The sequence below is a fragment of the Orcinus orca genome, chromosome 15, assembly GCF_937001465.1.
Source record: "Orcinus orca chromosome 15, mOrcOrc1.1, whole genome shotgun sequence".
Taxonomy (NCBI): Eukaryota; Metazoa; Chordata; class Mammalia; order Artiodactyla; family Delphinidae; genus Orcinus; species Orcinus orca.
This window is the reverse complement of record NC_064573.1, coordinates 71,089,822-71,114,199: the sequence shown is the minus strand read 5'-3', so window position 1 is coordinate 71,114,199 and position 24,378 is coordinate 71,089,822. Positions and strand designations below refer to the sequence as shown.

Below are 24,378 nucleotides of genomic sequence, written 5' to 3'. Positions count from 1 at the left end.
TTATCCTAAGTACGATGGGAGCATATCCTAAGGCACAGGCTTGTGGCAAACTTTGGGGTTTGCAAAGTAGCAGAAGGAGTTTGGTGTGGCTGGGGTGAGACGAAGCTTACTGATTGGAGAAGGTAGAGAGGGAACCCACATCATGATTTCTCCATCAGTGTAGCACCTCACACCTCAACTGTGCCTACAAGATGGGGTCCCTTACCCAGGTAGATTACAAGAATTTCCTGATCATCCCTAAGGATTTACTGTGTGCAGGCAGTGTGCTAAGTGTTTCCATAACCATGTCTCATTGAACTCTCCGGAGAAACCTGGCGGGGAGGGGGTCATTATTCCCATTTTACAGATGACAAGACTGAGGCATGAGAAGGTAAAGCCACTTGCCTGGACCACACGGCTGGTTGGAGTGGACCTGGACTATGAATCCAAGTCCTCCAATCCATTCTGCCACCTCCCACAATCCCCTTCACCTCCCTGTGAAGTTTTCGAAGAGGCAGAATTCTAGGAAATTCCTGAGGGTGAGACGGTAGGGTCTTCTGGAGGCTCCTGAGCCAGGTGCAGGGTGGGACTGAAGCAGGGAAATGTGCTCCCCGGGATGAGTCCCCTCCAGTAGTCCTGCTTCCTTCCGCGGTGGGAGAAGGGGTTTTTCATAGGTTGAATCACAGCAAAAGCGTGACACGTGGCAGGGAACACAAGGGCCAGGGAGGGTTTCCTTCTGTCCTGATTGGATGTAGATCCTCCCAAACCATCTGTCCCAGATTCTGGAAACATCCATTCGTGTTAATCTCATGAACTGCAGGGGTTGTGGGGTCCTCCCCAGAATGCGGGTTAGATGGGGAGACATCGGCTGACTCTGGGAGGTAGTCATAGAGCCAGCATCCAGGCCAGATGGGTCTGATTTGAACTTACCACTTACCAGTTATGTGGCCCTGGAGAAGAGTCTTCACTTCTTCAAGCCTGTTTCCACGTCTGTTAAATGGGCATAAGTTCATATTCCTTGTTTAAGTCCGTGGAGTGTAGTGAAAATCAAATGAGGTAATGCATTTACGAAGAAAAGCCTTTTTTTTTTTTCTTTTTTTTGCGGTACGCGGGCCTCTCACTGTTGTGGCCTCTCCCGTTGCGGAGCACAGGCTCCAGACACGCAGGCTCAGCGGCCATGGCTCACGGGCCCAGCCGCTCCGCGGCATGTGGGATCTTCCCGGACCGGGGCACGAACCCGTGTCCCCTTCATCGGGCAGGCGGACTCTCAACCACTGCGCCACCAGGGAAGCCCAAGAAAAGCCCTTTTGGATTGTGACAGGCTAAGAAAATGCAACGAAATATGCCCAGGGCGATGAGGTTCCCCAAGTGCCATCACTGAGAGATCCAGCAAAGTGAACTGAGAAGCAATGCAGTGGAGCAGAAGCTCTGTCACTAGCTAACTGTGTAAACTTGGGCTCTCGGTGCCTCAGTTTCCTCACCTTTAAAATGGGAATAACAGCACCTATCACATAGAGTTGTGGTGATAATTCAATGCATGTCAAGTGCTTAGAAAAGTACTTGGCCCTTAGTAAGTGCTCAGTAGATGCTAGGTGTTTTGATTTTCAAGTGTATGTAACAAGGGCTAAAAACGCCTGCAGGGGAGGGTCAGACTTTGGACTCTGACAGATTCAGGGTTCAAATCTAAGCTTGGCTGTTTACAAGCTGTGTGACCTTGGGCAAGCTACTTAATGTCTCTGAGCTTCAATTTTCTCCTCTGTGAAACCTCTTGCATGTATGATGACTGGTTCCTATTAAACACTGAACACTGGCAGCTGTTATTACGTTATTATCATCATCATCCCCCTTCCCTTCTCCTCAGCCACCTTCCAAGCCCAGATGCTTACCCCTCTTACCTCGCTCCTCCTCCTTCTCCCGAATGACCCTCCCCTTGAGGGCCCGGCTCCAGGCTCCCCCGTAGTCCACCAGCTTGGCTCTCTCATTTCCGTCCTTGCCCTTGAACCAGGGTCCATACCTGCGGGCGATGCTCGAGGTTTCACCTGTATCCCGGAAGGCTCTGCCCAGATTTAAGTCACCCAAAAAGGGCAGCTCAGCGCCCTCCACTGGGGCCCCCGCAGCGGGGTTGGCCTGGTTCTGGGAGACAGCAGGCTGACCCACAAAACCAGAGTGAAGGAAGACGAGGCTTCCAGCTGTCAGGTAGAGCACCAGGAAGGTAAAGAAACGTACAGGTTTCCTGCGGAAGTACCGCTGGAATTTGAACCAGAGCTTGGCCATAGCGGGATCATTCCGGACTGGATCGTTTCGGCTCCACTGGGGGCTGAGGGCTGTGATCCAGGGAGGGAATGGAGGCAGGGCTCTGCTTCTCAAGCTTCCCTTAGGGATGGAGCCCCTGGGGGTCTTCAGGCTTAATCCGTCTGCGAAGGTGACTGCCAAGATCAGAGCAGGAGGGCAAGTCCAATGCCTGGCTGAAGCCAGGAGAATAGAGGACAGAGTTCACCAGCCCTCCCGGAGCCAAGGAGAGCTTCTTTGGGCCATGAAAGGGGTTCTGAGGCTGGGGACACGCAGGAGTTGGTCCCATTTTCCTACATCTTGTTCTTTGCCTCAGCGTTCCCGAAGAACTTTGAAAACAGCCATCGGAGGAGGATTTTGGGAGGCTTCACCAGCAGCTGGAGTTCGCTTCTCGCCCTTTCTCAGCTGCTCAGGCCTATAGGGGCTGGATTATTTCACTGAGGGCCGTGTCTGGCCTCTTCCCCAGCTGGGGACCAAGCTCAGCGTGTCCACCTGGCAGAAACAGAAGCTAGCGGGCTTTCATCCGGTCAAGCATTCGGGCTCAGGGCTGTCACCTGCAAAACAGCACAGGTACAGGCATAAGAAATCTCCTCATAGAGGCCAGAACTCGAAGCGTTCTTGAACATTCTCAAGGGGGGATGCAGAGTCAGAGAGGGGAGGAAACCAGCGGCTCAAAGCACCCAGCAGTGCTGGGTAGAAGCGAATCCTACTGGGTCCTGGTTTGAGGGCAAGCTTTATCTTGGACAAGCACAGGTTCTTATGCCCCACACGTCTGCATATTTGTCAAATATACACTGATTCGTGGGTTACTTCAAGGCCAAAAAGTACTTCCTAGGTCCTTGCTGAACTGTCTGCTGGACCTGGCTGGTACTGAACCAGATCAAATTCATTCATTTTTTTCCCCAATAAATGTTTAGCGAGCACCTACTGTGTAGCAGGCACTGTCCTAGGTGCTGGAAATAAAGCTGTAAACCAGAGAGACACAGTCCCATCCCTCACAGGGCTCACATTGTAATGGGAGAGATCAAATCCATAGCCCCCCTCTTCTATCCAAGGAAGAAAAGAAGGAAGGAAAGCAGAATTATTTAGCAACATACGCATTCACTCAGTATTTATTGAGTGTCTCTGGTATGCCCTGCTTTGTGCCAAGCCTTCTATGTGTATTAATGATTCTTCCCCATGTTCCTGTGGGAAGTAACTATTTCCCATTTTACAGATGAGGAAACTGAGGACACACAGCTGGTGAGTGGTGGAGGTGGGATTTGAACCCAGGATGGTCCAAACACAAAACCGCAGCTCTGAACCCCTGCCTTTTTGACGCTCTTTCTCCAAGTGATGGTCTGGGCATCACTTGGGAATCCAGAGACAGCCCCTGAAGCAGCAGCCCATCTCCACTGCCTCCCAATGACCAGCAGTGGCTCATCCTTTGAGGGTCCCTCAGAGTGTGGTCTGAGGAGCATCTGATTCAGAAACACTTGGCAGCCTGGTTAAACATGAAGTTTCCTGACCTCTCTAACCAGAATCTCTGGTTGAAGAGGACACCTACAGGTGTGACAAGGTGCCCTCAGGTGATGGTAATGAGCACAAAGGTTTGAGAACCACGGCTTTATGAGTCAACATTCAGAATCATCAGCCAGGAGGAAAATAGAATCTAAATTAGAAAATAGAAGACTCCACTTGGCCTATGTTGTTTCATTTTACCACCAGCAGGGGGCCTCATGACAATCTTGGCCAGCGCAAAGAATTGAGCTGTCAGCCAATGGGTGATTTGAATGGTAACAGCCCCTACCAATCCAGACAGCAGCATGGGAGTTTAACTGTGGTTCAAGGTAGAGTCCAGTGTCCCTCCATATGCCATCCTATTAATTCAGGAACTAAGTACTGAGCACCTACATGCACCAGCTACTGTTGCAGGCACTTGGAAAAATTAAATGAACAAAACAGCCCCAAATCCATGCTCTCGCGGGGTCAGACTATCTGTTCATCCATCCATCCATCCATCCATCCATCCATCCATCATCCTTTAATCTATCCAGCAGTCCACCTACCCATCTGTCAAGTCACAATCTATTCACCCATCCATCATCCATTCTTTAATCTACCCATCAATTCACCTACCCCTCCATCCATTCATCATTCATCTATTCATTAATCCATCCACCCATCCATCCATCTATCCATTCATCTGAACTGTAGCAGCCCACTCATCCATCCGACTCTCCACCCATCCATTCATCCACCCATTCTTCCATTCATTTAACAACATGTGTTGCTTGCCTACTGTATGTGTGCTTGGAATGCAGAAATAAATAATTCAGAGTTGCTGCTTTCAGAGAATTCAGAGTCTACCGAGGGAGCCAGCAATTTAAACAATCACTATACTAAATCACTATACTACACAGACAATGATAAATCCCATAGTAGATGTATATATGATATAGAGCAGCAATTAATATTAATAGCTAATGTTTACCAAGCACTTATTATGTGCCAGATACTGCTCTAAATGCTTACATACTCTGATTTAATCCTCATAACAATTCAGTGAGGGAGATCTGTATCTACTTTACAGAGGCGAGGAACGAGGCTCAGAATTATTAAGCAACTTGTCCAGGGCCACACAGCTATGAAGTTGCAGCTGGATTGTGAACCGAGGCCCATCTGATTTCACAGCTTGTATTCCTAACCACACGCCTATTCCGGACTTATATCCCTTTGAGAATATGGCGAAAACTACAGACATATGCCCAGAAAAGAGCCCTTGCACATAAGCTCCCAGATTTTGGCTTACAATGTCAAGGGGTTTCTGGACCCCGGGGTAAGAAGCCCTGGAATGCAGGAGCCCAGAGAAGTGAGGGACTGTAGCTGCCCTGAAGGGCTTCTCCCAGGAGGGGTCTTTAAGCTGGCAGGTCTTGCAAGGGGAGTCAGCTTTCTGTGTGAAGGGACAGCAGAAGGACACCTTAGGGAGGAGGAACAGCACACGCGGCCGGCCGGCAGGGCACAGGGGTGGAGGCAGCCAAGGAGCTTAGGCCATGGTGAGAATGCAGGGAAGCGTTGGGTGGGGTCAGACCATGGGGAGCCTTGAATGCCAAGCTCAGAAGTCTGGACTGTGCTCTAAATGAAGTTTCACCAGTCTCCTATCAGCTAGAAAACCTCCAGGCAGTGGGTTGTGCCCCACGGTATTTCATGTAGATCACACACATGGCAGAGATTTCTGCAGCTGGGACAGGATGAAAAAAGGCCAGCAGCCCTCAAGGGAATGCGCAGGGGACACCAGCCCTTCCAGAGACAGGCAAGCAAGAGCATGGACTCTGGAGGCAGACCGACCTGGGGTCAAACCCTCCCTCTTCCGCCCGCCACCTATGTGATTGGGGCAAGACACCTCTTCTCACTGACTGAGGCTCCTTTCCTGGGGAGTGGACAATAAGAAACTTGACACCACCCCCGCCCCGCAAATACTGCCGGCAGGATTGCATTAAAAATTGTAGGAAGACTGCCTGGCACATAGTAGGTGCTCAAGAAAAGCCTCCGGCCACTGTCCCTCTCGTGAGCACATGTGAGCTGCCATCAGAGTCACTAGCTACAGCAGCACATTTGCTGCGGGCATGAAGACAGCAAAGATTTCAGCTGTTCTGTTCCCTGTGGCTTTTTGTCTTTCTGAGGATATTTCTGGGTGTAGTTCTTTTTTGTTGTTCCCTTCTCATTCTTTTATATTTCAACACATCTTTCCTCTAAGTGGGTGCCAAATGGGTTTTAAGAGGATAATGAGCTCATTAGAAGCTGGCAGGGAACAGAAAGAGACTGAGGCAGCAGTGGTGGGAAGAGCGAGCGGGGGAAGGGGGGTTCTGACTTGAGTCACCCACACCATCCTGCCAGTGCCAGGAGGTGGGGGGGGTCACCTGGACGGAGAACACTCTGGAATCTGAGCCCTATGTAAGTGGGACCTGACCTGTGCTCTCACAGTGTCAGCCCCAGCCTCTGGGACACAGTAGGTCCCCAAGAAACACTAGTGCAGAAAATGAGTGAGAAGACTCAGAGGACTGACCTCTCCCTGGGGCTTAAATCTACACCAATGGGTCCATGCCATGTGCCAAACGCCCCGTGTGACAGCCTAAGGGAGCCGTAAATTCAGGGCGCTGTGGAGGCAGCTCTGTGTGGTCCTGGGGTGCAGGGGCCCCCGCTGAGCCACAGTCCCACTTCCCCCAGGGAACCTTCTCTCTCATGCCCATCCATCATCCTTTCTCTCCTGTCTCTCCCTCTCTCTCTCTCCAAGTCTCTCTCAATCTCTCTTTGCCTCTGTCTGTCCAGACAGAACTGGGGAATGAAGCTGACTGCCATTGGCTGAAAACCTACCATAGGCTGAACACTGTGTTTAAAGGTTTTACAAACATCTTCTCACAAACTCCTCCCTCCTGGCAACCTGCAAGGCAGGTGTGATGGTTCCCCGTACTCCACAGCTTGTGTCTGTCCAACCCTGGGCAGGGGGCATGGCTTGGCCTCCAGAAAGCCCCTTCACCTCTCAGTTTCTGTTTGTTCATGACATGCTGGAAGCCAGAATCACATTAACATCCTCTCCCGTCACCTATGGGTGTGAGAGTCGGGAAGGTGTCTTCACCTCTCTGAGCTGCCGATTTCTCTCTGCAGAGTGGGCGGCCCATAGAATCTCCCTCCCGGGGTTTAGGGAGGATTGAGGAGATAACCCATAGGGGCGGAGTTGACACTCGCTAAAAGCTGGCTGTCATTGCTTCATATCTCTGTGTTTTACATGAGACCGCCCTCTGAGCCTCAGTTTCCCCATCTGTTGAAAGTGGTGGATGCCCCCTACCCTGCCTCCAGGGTAGTGTGAGCTGCCACGAGGGTGAGGCTGAGAGGCCCCCTTTTGCGGGCATGACAGTATTTGGTTACCGTAGTCTGTGTTTCCAGCCGGAGCCCTGGAATGTCTAAACACAGCCTATTTTTAGCACCAGAATGAACCTCGGGTGCTGAGTTGCCAAGAGAATGATGGACAGGGCAGAGCTGCCCTGTGGGAAGGGAGACCGGGAGGTGCAACCTGCCCCATGGCTCCCTCCCTGGGAGGGGCCGGAGATTCTGGGGAGCAGGTAAGTCTGGCTAGAAGCCCAGAAGGCTGGGCAGGAGCCGGCTCTCCCTCCACAACTCCCTGAACTTGACTTGAGGGCATAAACCCAGGCACCAGCTGACCCCTTGACCATCTAAACTTGCCGAGAAATAGCTGCTGAGAAACCAGGTTTGTGACAGTTCAGTTTCTTCAGTTTTTCTCCAAGAAACTGAGAGCCCAGGCCAAATAATAACAACATCAGAAATCACTGGTATTTGTTAAGCATTTACTATGTGCCAGGCACTGTGCTGAGCATCTTATTTCCATCGCACCACTTGATCCTCACGAGAACCCTTTGAGATGGTTATTAATCTCACTTTCCCCATCCATAAAATGAGGGAAATAATAGTACTTATCTCATAGTGTTGGTGTGAGGACTAAATATTAAATTGAATTATTAGGTACAAGTGTCACCTGTTACCTCTTATTATAATTTGTAGAGGATATATGTGGTTTTGCCTCCCAATGCCCCTTTTTTCCTGGTATAAGGATCCCATTTTCCTTCACAGGGCTTCCTCATCATTAATTCTCAGCTCACATGGCTTGGGCAGAACGGAATCCCCTCCCTGGTTGCTGCAAACACTCTCGTCCTTATCTCCTGATATATGTGTACAAGAATTAATGTAGGGTGTGTATATACCTGGGAGTGAAATTGCTGGGCCCTACTGTGAGAGCATCTTATGACTACCCCAAGAAATGCTGATTTGTTTTCTAAAGTGGCTGTAGTGACAGCTCCCCCCAGTAGTGTATGAACATGCCTATGGCTACAATTCCCATCAGCACTTAATGTCGTCACCCTTTTTCACTTCTGCCAGTCTGGTAGATCTGTAATAGATGCTGTATGTGCCCTACCTATAGACTTGGCTTCCAAATGCCATTTGGAAGCAGCCTCAATGAATGACTGATGGGAGTTGGTGTATAAATGCCCCAGCTCCCTAACCCCACTGATAGAATAACTCTGAGGCTGTGTTTGCACAGGCTCCTTGAGTTTCCCCAGCCTCAGTCACCCTGAGTGGTAACTGAGTTGACAGCACCACACTCTATTTGGTGTTTTCCCTTCCCTGTCTTCCTTGCCCACTCAGGGAAGGAAAGGGGTTAGCGTGCTCTTCACCTAAATAAACTACTTACTCATGCAATCCATTACTTGGAATATATCTTCAGTCATCCAATCTTTTCCTTATCATTAGATGTGTAAAATATTTCCAGTTTTCCTTCCTTGTAAATAAGTCGTGCTATGCTAAACCTCCCAAATGTAGATCTTAACCAGACTCCTGGAAGGCAATATAGGACCTCTCATGAATGTGAAGTGTAGGCACGATTATAACCATCTTACAGATGAGGAAGCTAAGGCTCACAGAGATTAAGTTACTTGCCCACACATACAGAGAGCAAGAAGTGGGGCATGAATTCAAGTGCAGGACTAAGTCTCCACGTCATGCTGTAATGGCACGCACGGTGCAGGCCTCCAGGAGAGCTGGTCCTTTCTCGCACACTCTGCATCTCTCAGTTGAATCCCAGCCTCAAAGGAAGGAAGCTTCCTGAGCTTGGAGACATCCCTCAAACACTTCTTCTCCAGGCAAATGAACCCCCCACTCCTTTAAATCCTTCTCATCCTTCTTGCTCCTGGACCAGTCACTTGGCCAGTGAAAGAGGTAATGAAATAGTCTGAGAAATACCATTATAATTGTCAGTCTTGTGGCTTTCACTCATGGTCTTCAGGAATCCAGAAATTAATTACCCCAACAAACCCTGGGGAAGAATTTCGCACCCCTACCTGGTGTGTGAACCCCCTCCAGGACACACCCTCCCACTCATGGGTGCGCTATAGTGTAATGAGCCCATCGTGCCCAGGATGGACATATTGTGTTCTTTTCTCCAGTTTTTGGCCACTCTGTGCAAAGCTGCAATGGGCACTTCTGTACATATAGACTTACTTCCTGGGTAAAAAAAAGGGGATTGCTTTCATCCAAGATTCCACATATTTGTGTGTGCACACAGGGGGAACCTTGCTCTGGGCTCCTGATCACAGGATGTGTTGCCTCCTGCATCCTCACCCATCTCCCAGGAAGAGTCTCCAGAGCCCCTACACTCCCTTCCCTTGGTTTCCAGGGCAGAGACTCACCTGCCACCGCCCAGCACTCACAGCTCACCATCCATGTCCATTTTCATCTGTCTTTCCCAAAACTCGAGAAAATAAATGAGAAGGCAAATTGCCATTAGCTTAAAGTCCTTTAACATCCAGCCATCTGCCATGATGTAATTAAATAAAAAAATCAGAGGGAACATATGGTGCCCATTATAAATAAATATTAAAATTTTGTTTCCCTGGGTAATGACTTCAGTGCCTCTTGCTCCATGGGCAAACTTTATGGCCATCATCACTTGTTACAGGGAATCAGGCTGAGCCATAGTGAGAAACATGGAAAGAGGTCATATCTAGTGTCAGACGTTTCTGGCTTGAACCTGCCTCAGCCACATGGTGGCTGTGTGATCTTCAGCAAGTGGCCTCTCTGAGACTCAGTTTCCTCGCTTGTAAAACAGGACCAATCTACTCTGCCTCACTGGGAATGTATAAGGGTTAAATGAGCGAATGTGTTTAAAATACATAGCACGTGCTAATATTTATTGAGCACCTACTATGTGACAGGCACTGTTCTACATATTACGTTGTTTAATCCTTAGAACAATCCTATACGAAAGGTCTCATTGGTTAGCCTCATTTTGCAGATGAGAAAACTGAGGTTCAGAGAGGTTAAGTCACCTGTGCAAGGTCACACAGCTAGGAATGGTGGAGCAGAGTTCAAACCCAGGCAATCTGGCTCCAGAACCTGCACTCTTAACCAAGGGGACTCAATAAGAGTTAGCTACAGTTAGTCCTCAAAGGTACACTACACAAAAACTAGACATCGTCTAACCAGATGATCCAGCAATCACGCTCCTTGGTATTTATCCAAGGGAGTCGAAAACTTATGCCCACACAGAAATCTGCACATAGCTGTTTATAGCAGTTTTACTCATAATTGACAAAACCTGCAAGCAACCAAGATGTCCTTCAGTAGGTGAATGGATAAATAAACTGTGGTATATCCAGACAATGGAATATTATTCAGTTTTAGAAGGAAATGAGCTCTCAAGCCGTGAAAATACATGAAGGAAACTTCAATGCATATTCCTAAGTGAAAGAAGCCAATCTGAAGAGGCTACATGCTGTGTGATTCCAAATATATGACATTCTGGAAAAGGCAAAACTATGGAGACAGCAAAAAGATCAGTGGTCGCCGGGAGTTAGGAGGGGAGGGATGAATGGGTGGAGCACAGATGATCTTTAGGGTCGGGAACCTCTTATGATACTACAATGGTAGATGCATATTATATATTTGTCAAAATCTATAGAATGTACAACACCAAGAATGAACCCTAATGTAAACTATCAACTTTGTGTGATAATGATGTGTCAGGGTAGGTTCATCAATTGTAACAAATGTCCCCTCTGCTGGGGGACACTGATAGCGGGGGAGGCTGTCTGTGGTGGGGGGCAGCAGGATGTCCGGGAAATTTCTGTACTTGCTGATCAATTGTGCTGTGAACGTAAAACTGCTCTAAAAAGTAAAGTCAATTTTTAAAAAGGGGAGGCAATTATATACTTGAAAAGGCACGGACCCAATGGAGTAGATGTCAGGGAGCCATCTAAACTCTGAGCTGGGGAGAAGGGAAAGAGTTGCAGGAAGGAACAGGGGTGGGGCAGGGGATAAAGGTCATGATAAAATGACAGTTCCCCTTGTCCAGTGGTTTGATGAAAGGGTCACCCGATCCACTGGTCTTCCCTGTCAGGCAGCTGGCAGCCCTTCTCTGAGCCCAGATCACTTTCCTCCCCAACAGGGACTTCTAAAGAAAGGCCCTAAATCCCTATCATTAAGTCATCTGGAGTCCTCCTCCTCCAGGAGATGCTGTCTTGTGGGTCAATTAGTGCACATTTGCATAGAGGTCCTTAATAGGCTGCTAATTGTCTGGGGGAGATAATGGATGACTCTACTGGTTCTGGGCAGAATGTTTACCTACGGGGCAGACCTACAGGAGGTGGCAGAGAACAGAGAAGAAGGAAGGAGGGAGGGGAAGGAATGGGATGGAAGGGAATGAACAGAGTGAATCATTCCTGACTCACATGCAGTAAGGAGTACGATTTTGTGAACCTTTTGCTTTAGTTGTGTGCGTATATACTGGATCCTAATGTAAAGTGCATTTCTCCCTGTAGGTCCATAAAAATCATTTGAGAGAGAATAGTAGGGAAGAGCTACTTTGGGTAGAGTGGTCACAGAAGGACCTACTGAGAAGAAGGCATTTGAGCCAAGACCTGAAAAATGAGAGAGAGACAGCCATGGGAAGATCTGGGGCAAGACTCTTGCAGGCCGGGAAGACACAATGCAGACTGCGAGGTGGGAAAGCGCCCCAAGCATCCCAGGAACCTGAATCAGGGGCGGGATCAGAGTGGAGAGAGTAGGGGCTGGGGAGCAGGACCCCATCCTGCGGGGGCCATGCATTCTGCTCAGGACTGTTTCTGAACTGCAGTGTGACCCACACCTGTTTCTTCTGGCACACAACGTGGAGGGTGGGGGAGGAGTCCCCTAAGGACCCTCCCTGCCCCAGTGGGCTATGGCCATGCCTCAGTGGCTCAGAGAGGCTGAGAGAGTTGCCCAGGGTCACACAGCCAGGCCAAGGCTGAGTTGGTTCCAGGTTTCTTCCCAGTGCCCATGCCTCTCCCTGACAGCCCCCATCACCTCCCACCCTACCATGACGGGTGACTTGCCGCTTGCAGGCTCCACGCTGGCCATGGAGGTTTAAGCTCTAATTTAGGAATAGTGATAGCTCTCATTAGCAACTCCTCCCAGAGAGGAATTTTCCACCAGGGGTTTCACCAGCAAGAACCACTGTCCCTACCCTCCAATCAAGCAAGCCTAGTTTTTCTGTCTAAGCCAGTGTGTAGGTGTGTATGTGTGTGTATGTGTGTGTATATGTGTGTTGGGGGAGGGGTCTCTGCCCACAGCCCACTTGTACGGGTTCAAGTTCTCTTCCAGCATGGAGCACCCAGTGCCCTTGGAGGGGGTCACCGGCCCCCTGCAGCTGACTCAGAGGAGGACTAACAGGTAGGCTCAGAGCCCATCAGAGCTGGAGGGAGGACCCTTCACAGTCCCCAGGCCAGCTTCTTTACTGACAGATGCGGAAACTGAGGCTTAAAGGGTAAGGCGGAGGGACTCCCCACAGGCATCCAGTGACTTACCCAGACCCAGACCTTAAGCCTTGGTACCTTACCTGGGGAGGAAGGAAAGTGGATGGACCACTATTTATTGCACACCTACTATGTGCCAGGCCCTTCCATCTAAACGGTGTCATTGACTGTCCCCAGTGACTCTGCTCGGTAGGTTGGTTTTGTTCTCACTGTACAGATGAGGCAGTCGAGGTAGGGAAGGTCAGCCAACTCACCAGAAGGCAGAGCTGGGGAGTGGCAGAGTGAGACTCAAACCCAGGCCTGTCTGACTCCAGGATGTTAATCATAACCTTCTGCAACAGTGCCCTCCTCTGACCTCTGCAGGGTGAGTGGTTTGATTAGGAAGCCCTCACGTCCAGGGGCCTTTCTCCAGGGAGTCTGCTCGGTAAGCTGGCACCCTTCTTGGGGCTCCTCAGCTGGGAATGAGGGAAGTGAACCTCTTCTAGAAGGCATAGGGGTCCCCAGACCCCTGGGGTATCTTCACCATGTCCTTCTGTGGCCCAAGGAGTTCTGGCATCCAACAGAAAGATGTCCCATCCCACGCGGGCAACCACTGCCAGAAACTGACCAACACGGCAGCCTCTTGGATCACCATCTGGACACCACTGAGGGGGCACACGACCACACAGGTGCATGTGCCAACCGAGACACGCGTGTGTGAACATGTGCATCCCCCACGTCCCTCACAGCACATATGCATACGTACCCATCCCTACTGGTCCATCCCCATTTACAGCACGTGGCAGGAATCCTTCAGCCCACTTCACAGATGAGACACAGAGGGCGCTCTGTGACTTGCCCAAGAAACATGTTTAGTGTTGAAGGTAAAACAAGAAGCTGAAGCTTCTCGCTTTGACCAAACATAGTTTCTTAGCCCCTGGGATTGTCAAAAGCATAAGCCAGCACATGTCTTCAAAAGTCTAGGCCAGAGTTCCTCAACCTCAGCACCACTGTTCTGAATATTGGATAATTCCTTGCTGGCAGGGGTGTGGGAGGCCATCCTGTGTACTGTAGGATGTTAAAGCAGCATCCCTGGCCTCCATCCGTTAGATGCCGCTGTTGTCCTCCCACAGCTCCCCAACCCCCCAGTTATGACAACGCAAAATGTCCCTAGACATTGTTCTAGGTCTTGCCCTTGTGAATAAACAAAGAGTGGACCAGAACACCACTCTTGGACCCATCTGACTCCAGCTTTTCAACGTTGCAGTCTCCAATTCTAAAGCTCAATTCTAGATTTTATCCTAGTACTCTTTCAAAAGATGCTATTAGAAGTTTCCATACTAGGAGCCCCGACTTCTAGCATTCTGTGCTGGGATTCCAGGGTCAGTTTCAACGTTGGCAGGTTCTCTGATTCTGAAATTGTGTTCTAAGCCCCTAAGATCCCATCTCCTCCCATGTCCAGCTTGCAACTCTCCCTGGGAGATAGCCATGCCTCGCTGCCTTCCAGCAACCAGGATGAAAGATACACCCATGAATTATATACTTCCTGTCATCTCTAAGTTGCTCAGCAATTACAGAACACCAAGGGTCATGTGCTGGGAGCAAGAACCTCCCCTTCCGCAGAGAAAAACAGCTGGATGGAAACTCACCAATGTACATAAAGATGTTACCTCTTGCAGGGTAGGTGTAGGAGTAGATTTTTTTTTTTTTCACTTGGCTTATCTGCATTTTCTCTTTTCACAATCAGCTGGGGTTTAGAGAAAGAGATGGAGAGTGCATGTGCACTTTGATGTCCGTTAGACTTGGGCTGGAATTGGCTTCATCACTTACTAGCACTGAGAACGTGAAGAAGCCACTCACCTTTTCTAAGCTGCAGGTTCCTCACTCATAAAATGGGATGAGGATGACAGTACCCACTGCATGGGTTGTTTAGAGGGTTAGTTCAAGTAACGCGTGTAAAATGCTTAGCTCGGGGTCAGGCGTGCTTGTGGGTCTCAGCATAATCACAATTAGAGTTAACTTCATTTTTGAATCAACCCAGGCAGCTACAGCACGGCTGAAGGCACATGGGTTCTGGAATATGTTAGTAGTTCAGCTCTGTCACCTTATAAGTCAAGACCTTGGGAGGGCACGTCCCTTCTCTGAGCCTCCCTTTTCCTGAGGTGTAAAATGGGCAGGAACACGCCACTTCTCAAGGTCGCCCACAGGCATCTGGCGCCAGTCAGTGCCTGACTGTTATTACCCCATTCCAGAGGGCTGGCGGGCACAGAGCCAGGCGGGGTGGGCCTGGGGCAGAAGTTGGAACAGGAGGAGGCACCTTATCTCTCAACTTATTTCTGATTCTTCTACAAGAGAGGCCTCCTCAGCCCCAACATTAATAGGTCGCTGCTGTCATGATGTCTTTAAATTTAGAATATCCCCCCACAAACACACATCCACCCACACACCCCCAGGAATAAATCTGCCAGGGTGGTAGAGAGGAAGGTCTGTCTCATTACCGACCTTCCTCATTCCAGGAGGAAGAGGGAGGCAGGCGAGCTGGCTTGACGCTGGAGGCTTCAGCAGCCAGGGCCCTGCGGGGAGGGAAGCTCCCCTCTTCCCCGCCCAGAGTGCTGGATGGAAAGCCAGGGTGCTCGGATGCTCGATCCATGGGGCTCACCAGCAAGGCTAGTTCAGTGAAGGGGTGGACTAGATGATCACTAAGGTCTGTGGCTTTGAATGTGGATACCCCTGCAGACAGGCTGGGTGTCCTGGGTGAGATGTGCAGCCTCTCTGAGCTGGGGTTTCCTCATCTATAATTGAAATTGTTGCAGGGTCATTTTCAAGGGCATGTGACCTGTGTGGTCCCACAGGGCTCTGCACTTGGTTTTAATTGTCTTCTGTCACTGTCTTGAATTTCGTGATAATTTTTGGACAAGGGGCATTTTCATTCTGTAGTGGGCCCTGCAGAGTAGGTAGCTGGTTTGGGGTAGTTGTGAAAATGGAAGGAGGCTCGTAACTGAAATTCCTAGCCCCGTGCAGGGCACCGGGTGGAGATGCAAGCCTGGTCTCTCCCTTCCCTTCCTCTTCCTGCCCCATCTTTCAAGCTCATTCTATGACTGTGTGGCCCAGGGCAAGTGGATTACCCTCTCTGTGCCTTCAGTTTCTCCTTCGTAAAACACAAAAACAAAAACTACCTTAAATTTTCTTCTGGTTCCTACTTATTGTTCCCTCTCACCCCGGCAGTTCTAATTACAATTCACTCACTCACTCACTCATTCATTCATTCAACAAACATTCACTGAGTGCCAGCCATCTGCCAAGCCAAGGTTTGCTGCACGGGCCTGGCCTGAACCAGCAGATCCACCCATGGGGAGAGGTTATCGTGCAAAAGCTTCACAAATGCATCATCTGTGGGGGAAAATGTCTCTTTCCTCATCTCATCCACAGGATCCCAGGATTCTCCCCACAACTCCAGTCTGGTGCATCTATACGAGGGAGCACTACTCAGCCATAAAAAGGGAATAACTACTTGTAGGTATTTGCGACAGCACTGATGACTCTCCCAGGCATTATGCGGAGCGCAAGAAGCCAGACTCAAAGGCTATATGGTTCATCCACATGACGTTTTAGAAAAGGCCAAGGGAGAACAGATTGGTGGTCGCCAGGGGCTAGGATTAGGGGAGGGACTGACTACAAAGGGCCACAGAGGAATTTTTGAGGGTGAAGGACCTGTTGTATATCTTGATTCTGGTGGTTTGTTACATGGTTGAATGTATTTGTTAAAAACTCACAGAGCTATAAACGACAATGGGTGAATTTTACTGTAGGCAAATGATACTCAGTAAGAAACGTTAAAAAAAATATCCCAACCCACTGTGCTTTTTCCTACAATGCTGGCTGAGTCCCGAAGGGAAGGGATGCTTCCAAGAGAATCAACACCTGCTCACTTCTCATCCCAGGGTCCTGGGATGCTCACCTGGAGGGAAGGGATGGCTCAGCCAGGGCAGGGACAGCTCCCATGAGCACCTGGGTTCCCGCCGTGACTGTCATCTCATTGTCTGCTCTGCTCCGAGAACAGGAACACATTCAGGGTTATTTTTGCTCTGAGAAGTACCAGCCACAGGGTACTTTCTCTGCAGGCAGCCGCCACCCCCTGCTGGGTTTACAAAAAAACACATTTGCACGGAGTTTTGTTTTTACATTTGCTTCAGCAGCCTGGATTCTATTAAACGTGGGAAGGGCTGATTATCTGGCTGGAAGCAGCTGATGGGAGAGGGCAGGCTGAAGGAGGATGCTTTAGGTAGGCATGCATTTCCTCCCACTCCAAGGGAGCCCTGGGGTCTCTGTGCAAAGGCGATAAAAGTGCTCACCGAAATCACTTGTGCGTGCACCAGCATTTCCCAGCCTCAGCCCCACTGACATTTGGGGCTGGATGATTCGTTGTTGAGGGGGGCTGCCCTGTACATTGCAGGCTGTTCAGAAGCATCCCCGGCTTCTGCCTACCAGCATCCCTCCACCAGACGTGACGATCAAAAATATCTCCAGACGTTGCCAAATCGCCTCTGCTTGAGAACCACTGGCACACGCGTGAAGATACACACAGGCAAGCTCAACTCAGCATCCCTCTGCCTTCCAAGACCCACCTAAAGAGAGCACTGACACTCTCCCTTGCACCTCTGCACCCCTGGCTCTTTCCGTAGTGCCTAGAATGCACATGTTGGAGGCTCAAAGGCATTTTGTGGGATGAGCAAACCATGGCAGCACGAGTGATACTGACGGCCACCAGCTGCCTTGCTTTGGAGGACAGTGTCCCGCAATCAGACTCTGGCCACCATGCGGGTTTGCACCATGAGTCAGGTTGTTCCCACATCACCTCACCTGGCCCCGGGATCGAGGTCCATGATTATCCCCATTTTCCAGATAAGGAAACTGAGGCACTGAGCTAGTGGGTGGTAGAGCTGGGATTTGAGCCTAGAGATGTCCGATGCCAGGGCCCAGTCTCTGATTATCACACTCCATTTAAGGCAGCTGCAGCCTTAAATATTTTTTAAGGATGAGATGGGGAACAAATAGTGACAGTGATTCCCTCCTTAACCAAACTCTACTCAGGCTTCCCTGAATTCTTTTACACATAGGTGTCTCTGCATTGTCCAATTTTATTAAGAATCCTGCTAAGCCAGTTTAGCAGAATTCCCATCCTCCACATCTGATCACCTGCTAAATCTAATAGGTTTTCTCACCCTTCACCAATCCCAGGTAATGTCAGGTCACCTGGTCTGCCTTCAGCACTAATCCTGTTAGGTTGGTTTAGTCAGAATCCTCCCCTATTCCTGATGTTTGCTTTTCATAATTTTCCATCCACTGATCCCCCCACCCCACCTTGCCTTTTAGCTATAAATGCCCATTTGCCCACGCTGTATTCAGAGTTGAGCTGGTTCTGTCCAGATGTCTCTTTTCTCCCATTGCAATAGTCCTGAATAAAATCTGCTTTTCCACTTCAACTGCTATCCAGCTCTGGTTGTTTTTTAACAATAGATGCAGATACATGCATCTATTGTTAGATGCATGGGGGAGGGAATGTGGTTGAAAAGCATAAAATCTGCTAAGATTTATAGAGTAAGGAGTGTGGACTTAGGTGCAAGACCTACCAGCATCCAAATGCCACTTGGCCACTTACCAGCTCTGTGAGCTCAGGCAAGTGGGGGGGGGGGGCTCATTTTGGCATTTGTAAAGTGGGGACAATGACAATAATACAGGACAGGATTTTTGTAAAGATTAAACGAAATAATGTTGTAAAGTGCTTACTGGAGCCTAGAAAATGGCCTGAGCTCAATAAATATTAGTTGGATAGATACATTCAATAGGCTATGGGGAGAATGGACCCAGATAAGGTGGAAACCAGAGGGAGAGGTGAGTTTACATCAAAACACCCAGCAAAGCAAGGGTGTTTGAATCCCAGACAGTCCCCACCACACACACACACACACACACACACACACACACACACACACACACACACACGAGCCAGAGCTGGTTATTCCTCAATGCCCTCCTGCCCGATTGGACCAAATAGAGGTCCACTGTGTGTGTGCTGACCAATGACAGGCTGCCAATTAGGTAAGTGGCCCATGCAGGCCCTTCTACCATAGGAGTCAGAAGCCTGCTAACCCCTGGAAAGTGCAGAGCCTAATTCAGCATCCCTTGACCCCTTCTCAACAGACATGCTGAACACAGGCAACTCTGCGTTCAGAGTCTCAACAGAGACTGCCTTTGTGGGAGACACCGAGAGGCACCACTGTCCCTCCAGGCCTGACCGAGGGACAGGACAAAGGGGGACCCCCTGGGCCATCAGCCATAGAAGGTTCTGCTTCTCCATGTTAATTCAAGAGCATCCACGGCTCCTGCTGAGCAGCTGAAGAGCTCCGTGGAGCCTCTTTTCAACTGAAAACAGTAATTTGCAAGAGCTCACAATGCAAGGAGCAGACGGAATGGCACAGTTGCACCACAGCCAGCCTTTCTCACAGCCCAGAGCCTGTGGAGCCACTTTGAGGACCAGCAGCTGCTGCAGGCTGGTGGGAGGGTCTGGGGACAGGAGGAGGGCACATCTCGACAGCTCCCAGGAACAAGATGGGGCTTTCACAGTAAAGGGGCAGCCAGCATGTCATGCCTGGTGGATGTTTCCTAGGGTTGCTATAACAAATTACCAAAACTGGGGGGCTTAAAACAATAGAAATTTAGGCTCTCATAGTTCTGGAGACCAGAAGTTCCAAATCAAGGTGTCAGCAGGAAGCAGGATTGGTTCCTTCTGGAGGTTCTGAGGGAGAATCTGTTCCTTGCCTCTCTCAGAGCTCCTGGTGGTTGCTGGCAACCTCTGGCATTCTTTGGCTGGTAGATACATCACTCCAATCTCTGTCACCATCTTCACGTGCATTCATTCTTTCTGTGTGTCTGTGTCTCTGTTTTCGCTTCTTATAAGGACACCACTCATTGAATTAGGGCCCACTTGAATCCACTGTGGCCTCATCTTAATGAATGACACTTACTTCCAAATAAGGTCCAATTCTGAGGTTCCATATGGATATGAATTTGGGGGAGGGGGCACACTCTTCAACCCAACATATCAGGTACTGAATTTTACTTCTGCCACTTGCAGCTGTGTGTTGGTAGACAAATGACTTAACCTCTCTGGTCCTTTCCCCTCATCTTTAAAAAGAAATCATTATAGTATTTTTGTGATGATTGGGTATGATGATGCAGTATAGCAAGTGGCTCCAGGCACAGACTCTGGAGCCAGATGACCTGCCACCAACTTGCTGTGTGACATTGAACAGGTTGCTTAACCTCTCTGCTCATCTGTTCCTCTGTCCATAAGGATGAGGAGATTGAAAGATATCATGCTCCTCCTCTCCCTCTCATAGCTCTTAAAGGTCCCCAATGGTACCACAGGGGTCCATGGGACCTCTTAGGATTTCCAAAACCCTAGAAATTATACTTTAATCCTCAAAAATGGTACAACTCTGTGCTTTTTTTGGCTGGAAATGGATTGACTCAGTGTTAGAGTCCATTCTTAAGACAAGCAGAATTCCTCATCAGTAAATATCAGTGTCTCTGATAGTTTTTTTTAATTTAGTGAAAAAAATATTATTTAAAATCATGAAGTTTGTTTGAGAAACAAAAATATTTCCAAACACAGAAGGGAGGAATAATAAGTCAGTTCTTAGGTCTGGAGAGGTTTGAGCTCTGTGGGGTTAGCTGATATCCGCTAAAGGAACAATAACAGCTCTTAGTTATGAAATGCTCACCTCGTGCCAGGCATCTTATTCACTACTGTCCACATCACCTCTCATTTACCCACAAAACAACCCTATGAGGCAGATATTCTTATTACCCTTCCTTTATAGGTGAGGAAACTGAGGCGCAGAGAGGGGCAGTGACTTACCCAAGGTCACACAGCTGTTTAGGGGCTAACTGAAGATTTGAATTCAGGTTTGTTTGACTCTAGGGCTGAAACTCTTAACCAAGCTGTTAAGTCGCCCCAGTTGACTATAAGCTTCAGAGCAGAGAAACACAATATGAGCCATACGCATAACTTAAAATGCTCTAGTAGCCACATTAAAAAATGTAAAAAGACACAGGTGAAATTAGCTTAACAATATACTTAATTTAACCCAATATATCTAAAATATTGTCATTTCAACATGACAGAAATATAAAATAACATTATCAATGAGATATTTTATATTCCTTTTCTTCATATGAAGACTGCAAAATCTGGTGTGCATTTTACACATACTGCACATCTCAGAGTTCAGTGGCCACCATAGTGGATGGTGTAGCTCAGGAGAGCTGGATACCTGTTGTGGATTTGCAGAGCTGGAAAAACTATCTAGACTCATCAGACTCCAAGTCAAGAAGCATCAGTGCTGCTGCCCCATGGCCTCCTTATGTGGGAGGGAGGGGAGCTGAACAATTTGTTTCTCTGGCATCCAGACTAGTCTAGGTACTAGGTGACTCATTCCATGTGCCCAAGACCTCCAGCCCGACCCCCACCCTCTGGGCAGCTCCAGGCCACCCCCTCTGAGGGCCCTGCTGGGGGCTGACTGAGTCCAGATTGTTCTTGAGCCAATCTGGGCTCTTGTGGACCTCGGAACCCAGCCTAAGCCTGTGGATCAGAAACAGCCCTGCAGAAACAACTTCTGCAAGCCAACAAGACTGAGAGTCTACGCCTGGCTTTGAACCGCAGCTCAGACACTCCTAACTGGGAGAACTTGCCCACTGTTCTGTAACATTGGTATCATCTAATACCTCCTTCTTCACAGGGTTGGCAGGAGTGTCAAATGAGGAACTATAAGTGTCACTTTTATCTCCTGTACACTTATGTCAACCATTGACTATGTTACAGAGAAATGCTATTTTTCTCCCCATTTTACAGATGGGGAAACTGAGGCTCTGAGAGATGAAATACCTTGCCCAGCACCACACAACTAGCAAATGATGGATTCAATGATAATAGACCCTTTCTCATAAGGTGGTTGTGAGGACTAAATGAATTAGTAAAGTAAATGAAAGCACTTCGAAGAGTGCTGGGCGCATAGTACATGCTCAGTAGACTCTGTCCCATCACCACCACCATCATCATCACCATCATCACCATCGTTATCACCACCCTCACCATCACGGTCATCATCAGTTACATCATCATCATCATCCATGTTATCACGGTTATCCTCACCCTCATCTTCTACCTCCCCATGTGTATTGTGAGCACGAAGCACAGTGTTGGGCACAGAGTTGCCAAGCCTACCTTGAGCAAGTTTCTTAAGCAGGTTAAGCAATAAATTAGGTTAAATCCAACCAAAAAAAGGTAAGGCTGAAAGATAATTCTTGTTTGAAACACACACACACACACACACACACACACACACACTCTCCCAGGAGTATTTTCTTTGGCCAAAGAACACTGCACCACACAGCTTTGAAAATGCCTTTGGGGAGAGAAAAAGTCACCCGCCACAGGTCCTGTGGAATTTATTCTCTCCTTCCCAGTACAAGAAGGCTCAGGAGCCTGTGCTCTAGAGTCCGTGAGCCGCAACTGCTGAGCCTGAGAGCCACAACTACCAAGCCTGCGTGCCACAACTACTGAAGTCCACACACCTAGAGCCCGTGCTCTGCAACAAGAGAAGCCACCGCAATGAGAAGCCCGTGCACCGCAACAAAGAGCAGCCCCTGCTCGCCACAACTAGAGAAAGCTGGCACGCAGCAACAAAGACCCAACACAGTCAAAAATAAATAAAATTAATTAATTAATTAAAAATATTCGGGGGTTTTAGTATTTACTTAGCATCAAAAAACCATTGTCTCTCTCTTTTTTTTGACATCTTTATTGGAGTGTGGTTGCTTTACATTGTTGTGTTGGTTTCTGCTGTGTAACAGAGTGAGTCAGCTATGCATGTGCATGTGTCCCCATGCCTCCTCCCTCTTGTGTCTCCCTCCCGTCCTCCCTATCCCACCCCTCTAGATGGTCACAGGGCACCGAGCTGATCTCCCTGTGCTGTGCAGCTGCTTCCCACTGGCTATCTATTTTACGTTTGGTGGTGTATATGCGTCCATGCCACTCTCTCGCTTCGTCCCGGCTTGCCCTTCCCCCTCCCCGTGTCAAGTCCATTCTTGATAACTGCGTCTTTGTTCCTGTCCTGCCCCTAGGTTCTTCAGAACCACTTTTTTTTTTTTTTTTTTTGGATTCCGTACATATGTGTTGGCATGCAGTGTTTGTCTTTCTCTTTCTGACTTACTTCACTCTGTGTGACAGCCTCTGGGTCCATCCACCTCACTGCAAATAACTCAATCTCATTTCTTTCATTGTCTCTTTATATAGCATTATGTTTTTGAGATTTACTGTATTGATAAATATAGATGGAATTTGCTCATTAAAAAAAAAAGAAGGCTCAGGAAAAACAGCCTCCAACTTTGGCTTCTTGGCCCCTCATGGGGGAAGATGCCAAGTGAAATAACCTCCCTTGGGTCTTTAATGGGCCACTCAAACAGAGGGGGCCTTGTATGGGGTATTTTATTTATTTATTGTTAGCACTACTGCCAACCAAGTTTATATAGAGTTGCTATAGGTCAAGGTCTGGGCAGAACCAAAGATGCCCTCTCTGGCTGCCTTTCCTCTCACCCAGGGAGGTAGCCTCTTGATGACTTCTTCATTCTTCCACCCCTGACTCCATAAAGTTTATCAGCCCAGTGTCTTGATCCCCTCCCCAGGCTGCTCTTCTAATTAATTCTTTAAAGCCAGTGACACCAAGGTGATAATGAATTTATGCACAGGTATTTGCATGTTAGCAGGATCTTCCTGAATTTCAAGGCTCTGGGTGGGTGGGAACTGGAGAGAGTAGAAAATGGAATTTCAAAGAAGGGAAGTAACTTAAGCACTGCTCAAACTGTCATACAGGAAGCCTCCCACTCCCAGTTCACGCTGGCCTTGCAAACTTGACATTTCTGGTGAGACCTGAGATAACTTAATCATGCAATTCTGGGCTCTCAAAACTTAATCATGCAATTCTGGGCTCTCAACAGAACTAGGGGGATTCCCTAGAACATGCTGAACTGGGACATTTGTTCAACATATTCTATTGAGCACCTGCTATACACCAGGCACATTTCTAGATAGTGAGATAGAGGAGAGAATGAAACGAAACCCCAGTTTTGTGTATTTTACATGATAAGAGAGCAGAAGCTTGATTTCACTAGCTTAATATTCTGCCTGAATTTCAGTCATCATTGTTTTAAGCTAGCATTTACTGAACCTAGCCCTGTGTTAAATGCTCACAAAAATCACCCAATGTAATTACTGCAACAACCCCATGAGACAGGTACTACCTACATTATCCCCATTTGACAGATGAGAAAACTGAGGCACAGTGAGGCTGACAAACTTGGCCCAAGTCATTCACTGAGAAACTGGAAGAACTGGGACTTGAACCCAGGAACCTGGGGCTAAGAATTACATGGAGGGGCATCCAATCTAGTTTTGAAGTGAGAAATCAGGCTGTGACCTGAGAGATGTGTAGGGGGTGCCTGGTGAAGGAGGTGGGGCAGGAGGAAAGGACACTTGGGGGAGATGGGGAGATAGTGGCCTGGGGGAGGGTAAGTGACCTACTTGAAGACTCTAGGTTCAAAGTGGTAGAGCATGATCTGGCCCCAGGACTCTGCCTCCAGGCCCATGTTTCTGCTCCTTTTTTATACCCTTGACCTTGTGAGCCCTGCTCTCTAACCAGCTAAGCTAAACCAGGGCTCAGTAAGAGCCCAA

General features: G+C 48.6%; 1 protein-coding gene across 3 annotated transcripts in view; it reads right to left on the bottom strand.

The window, feature by feature from the left end:
- The window catches only part of WSCD2 (WSC domain containing 2), a 98,723-nt gene that overhangs the window by 42,477 nt on the left and 31,868 nt on the right, over positions 1-24,378 (bottom strand). For all 3 annotated transcript variants that reach the window (XM_049698572.1, XM_004281364.3, XM_049698571.1), the window contains exon 2: positions 1,875-2,822. In XM_049698572.1, coding sequence (XP_049554529.1) covers positions 1,875-2,253 — 379 coding nt within the window. In that variant the 5' untranslated portion in view covers positions 2,254-2,822. The remainder of the gene's footprint in view (positions 1-1,874; positions 2,823-24,378) is intronic.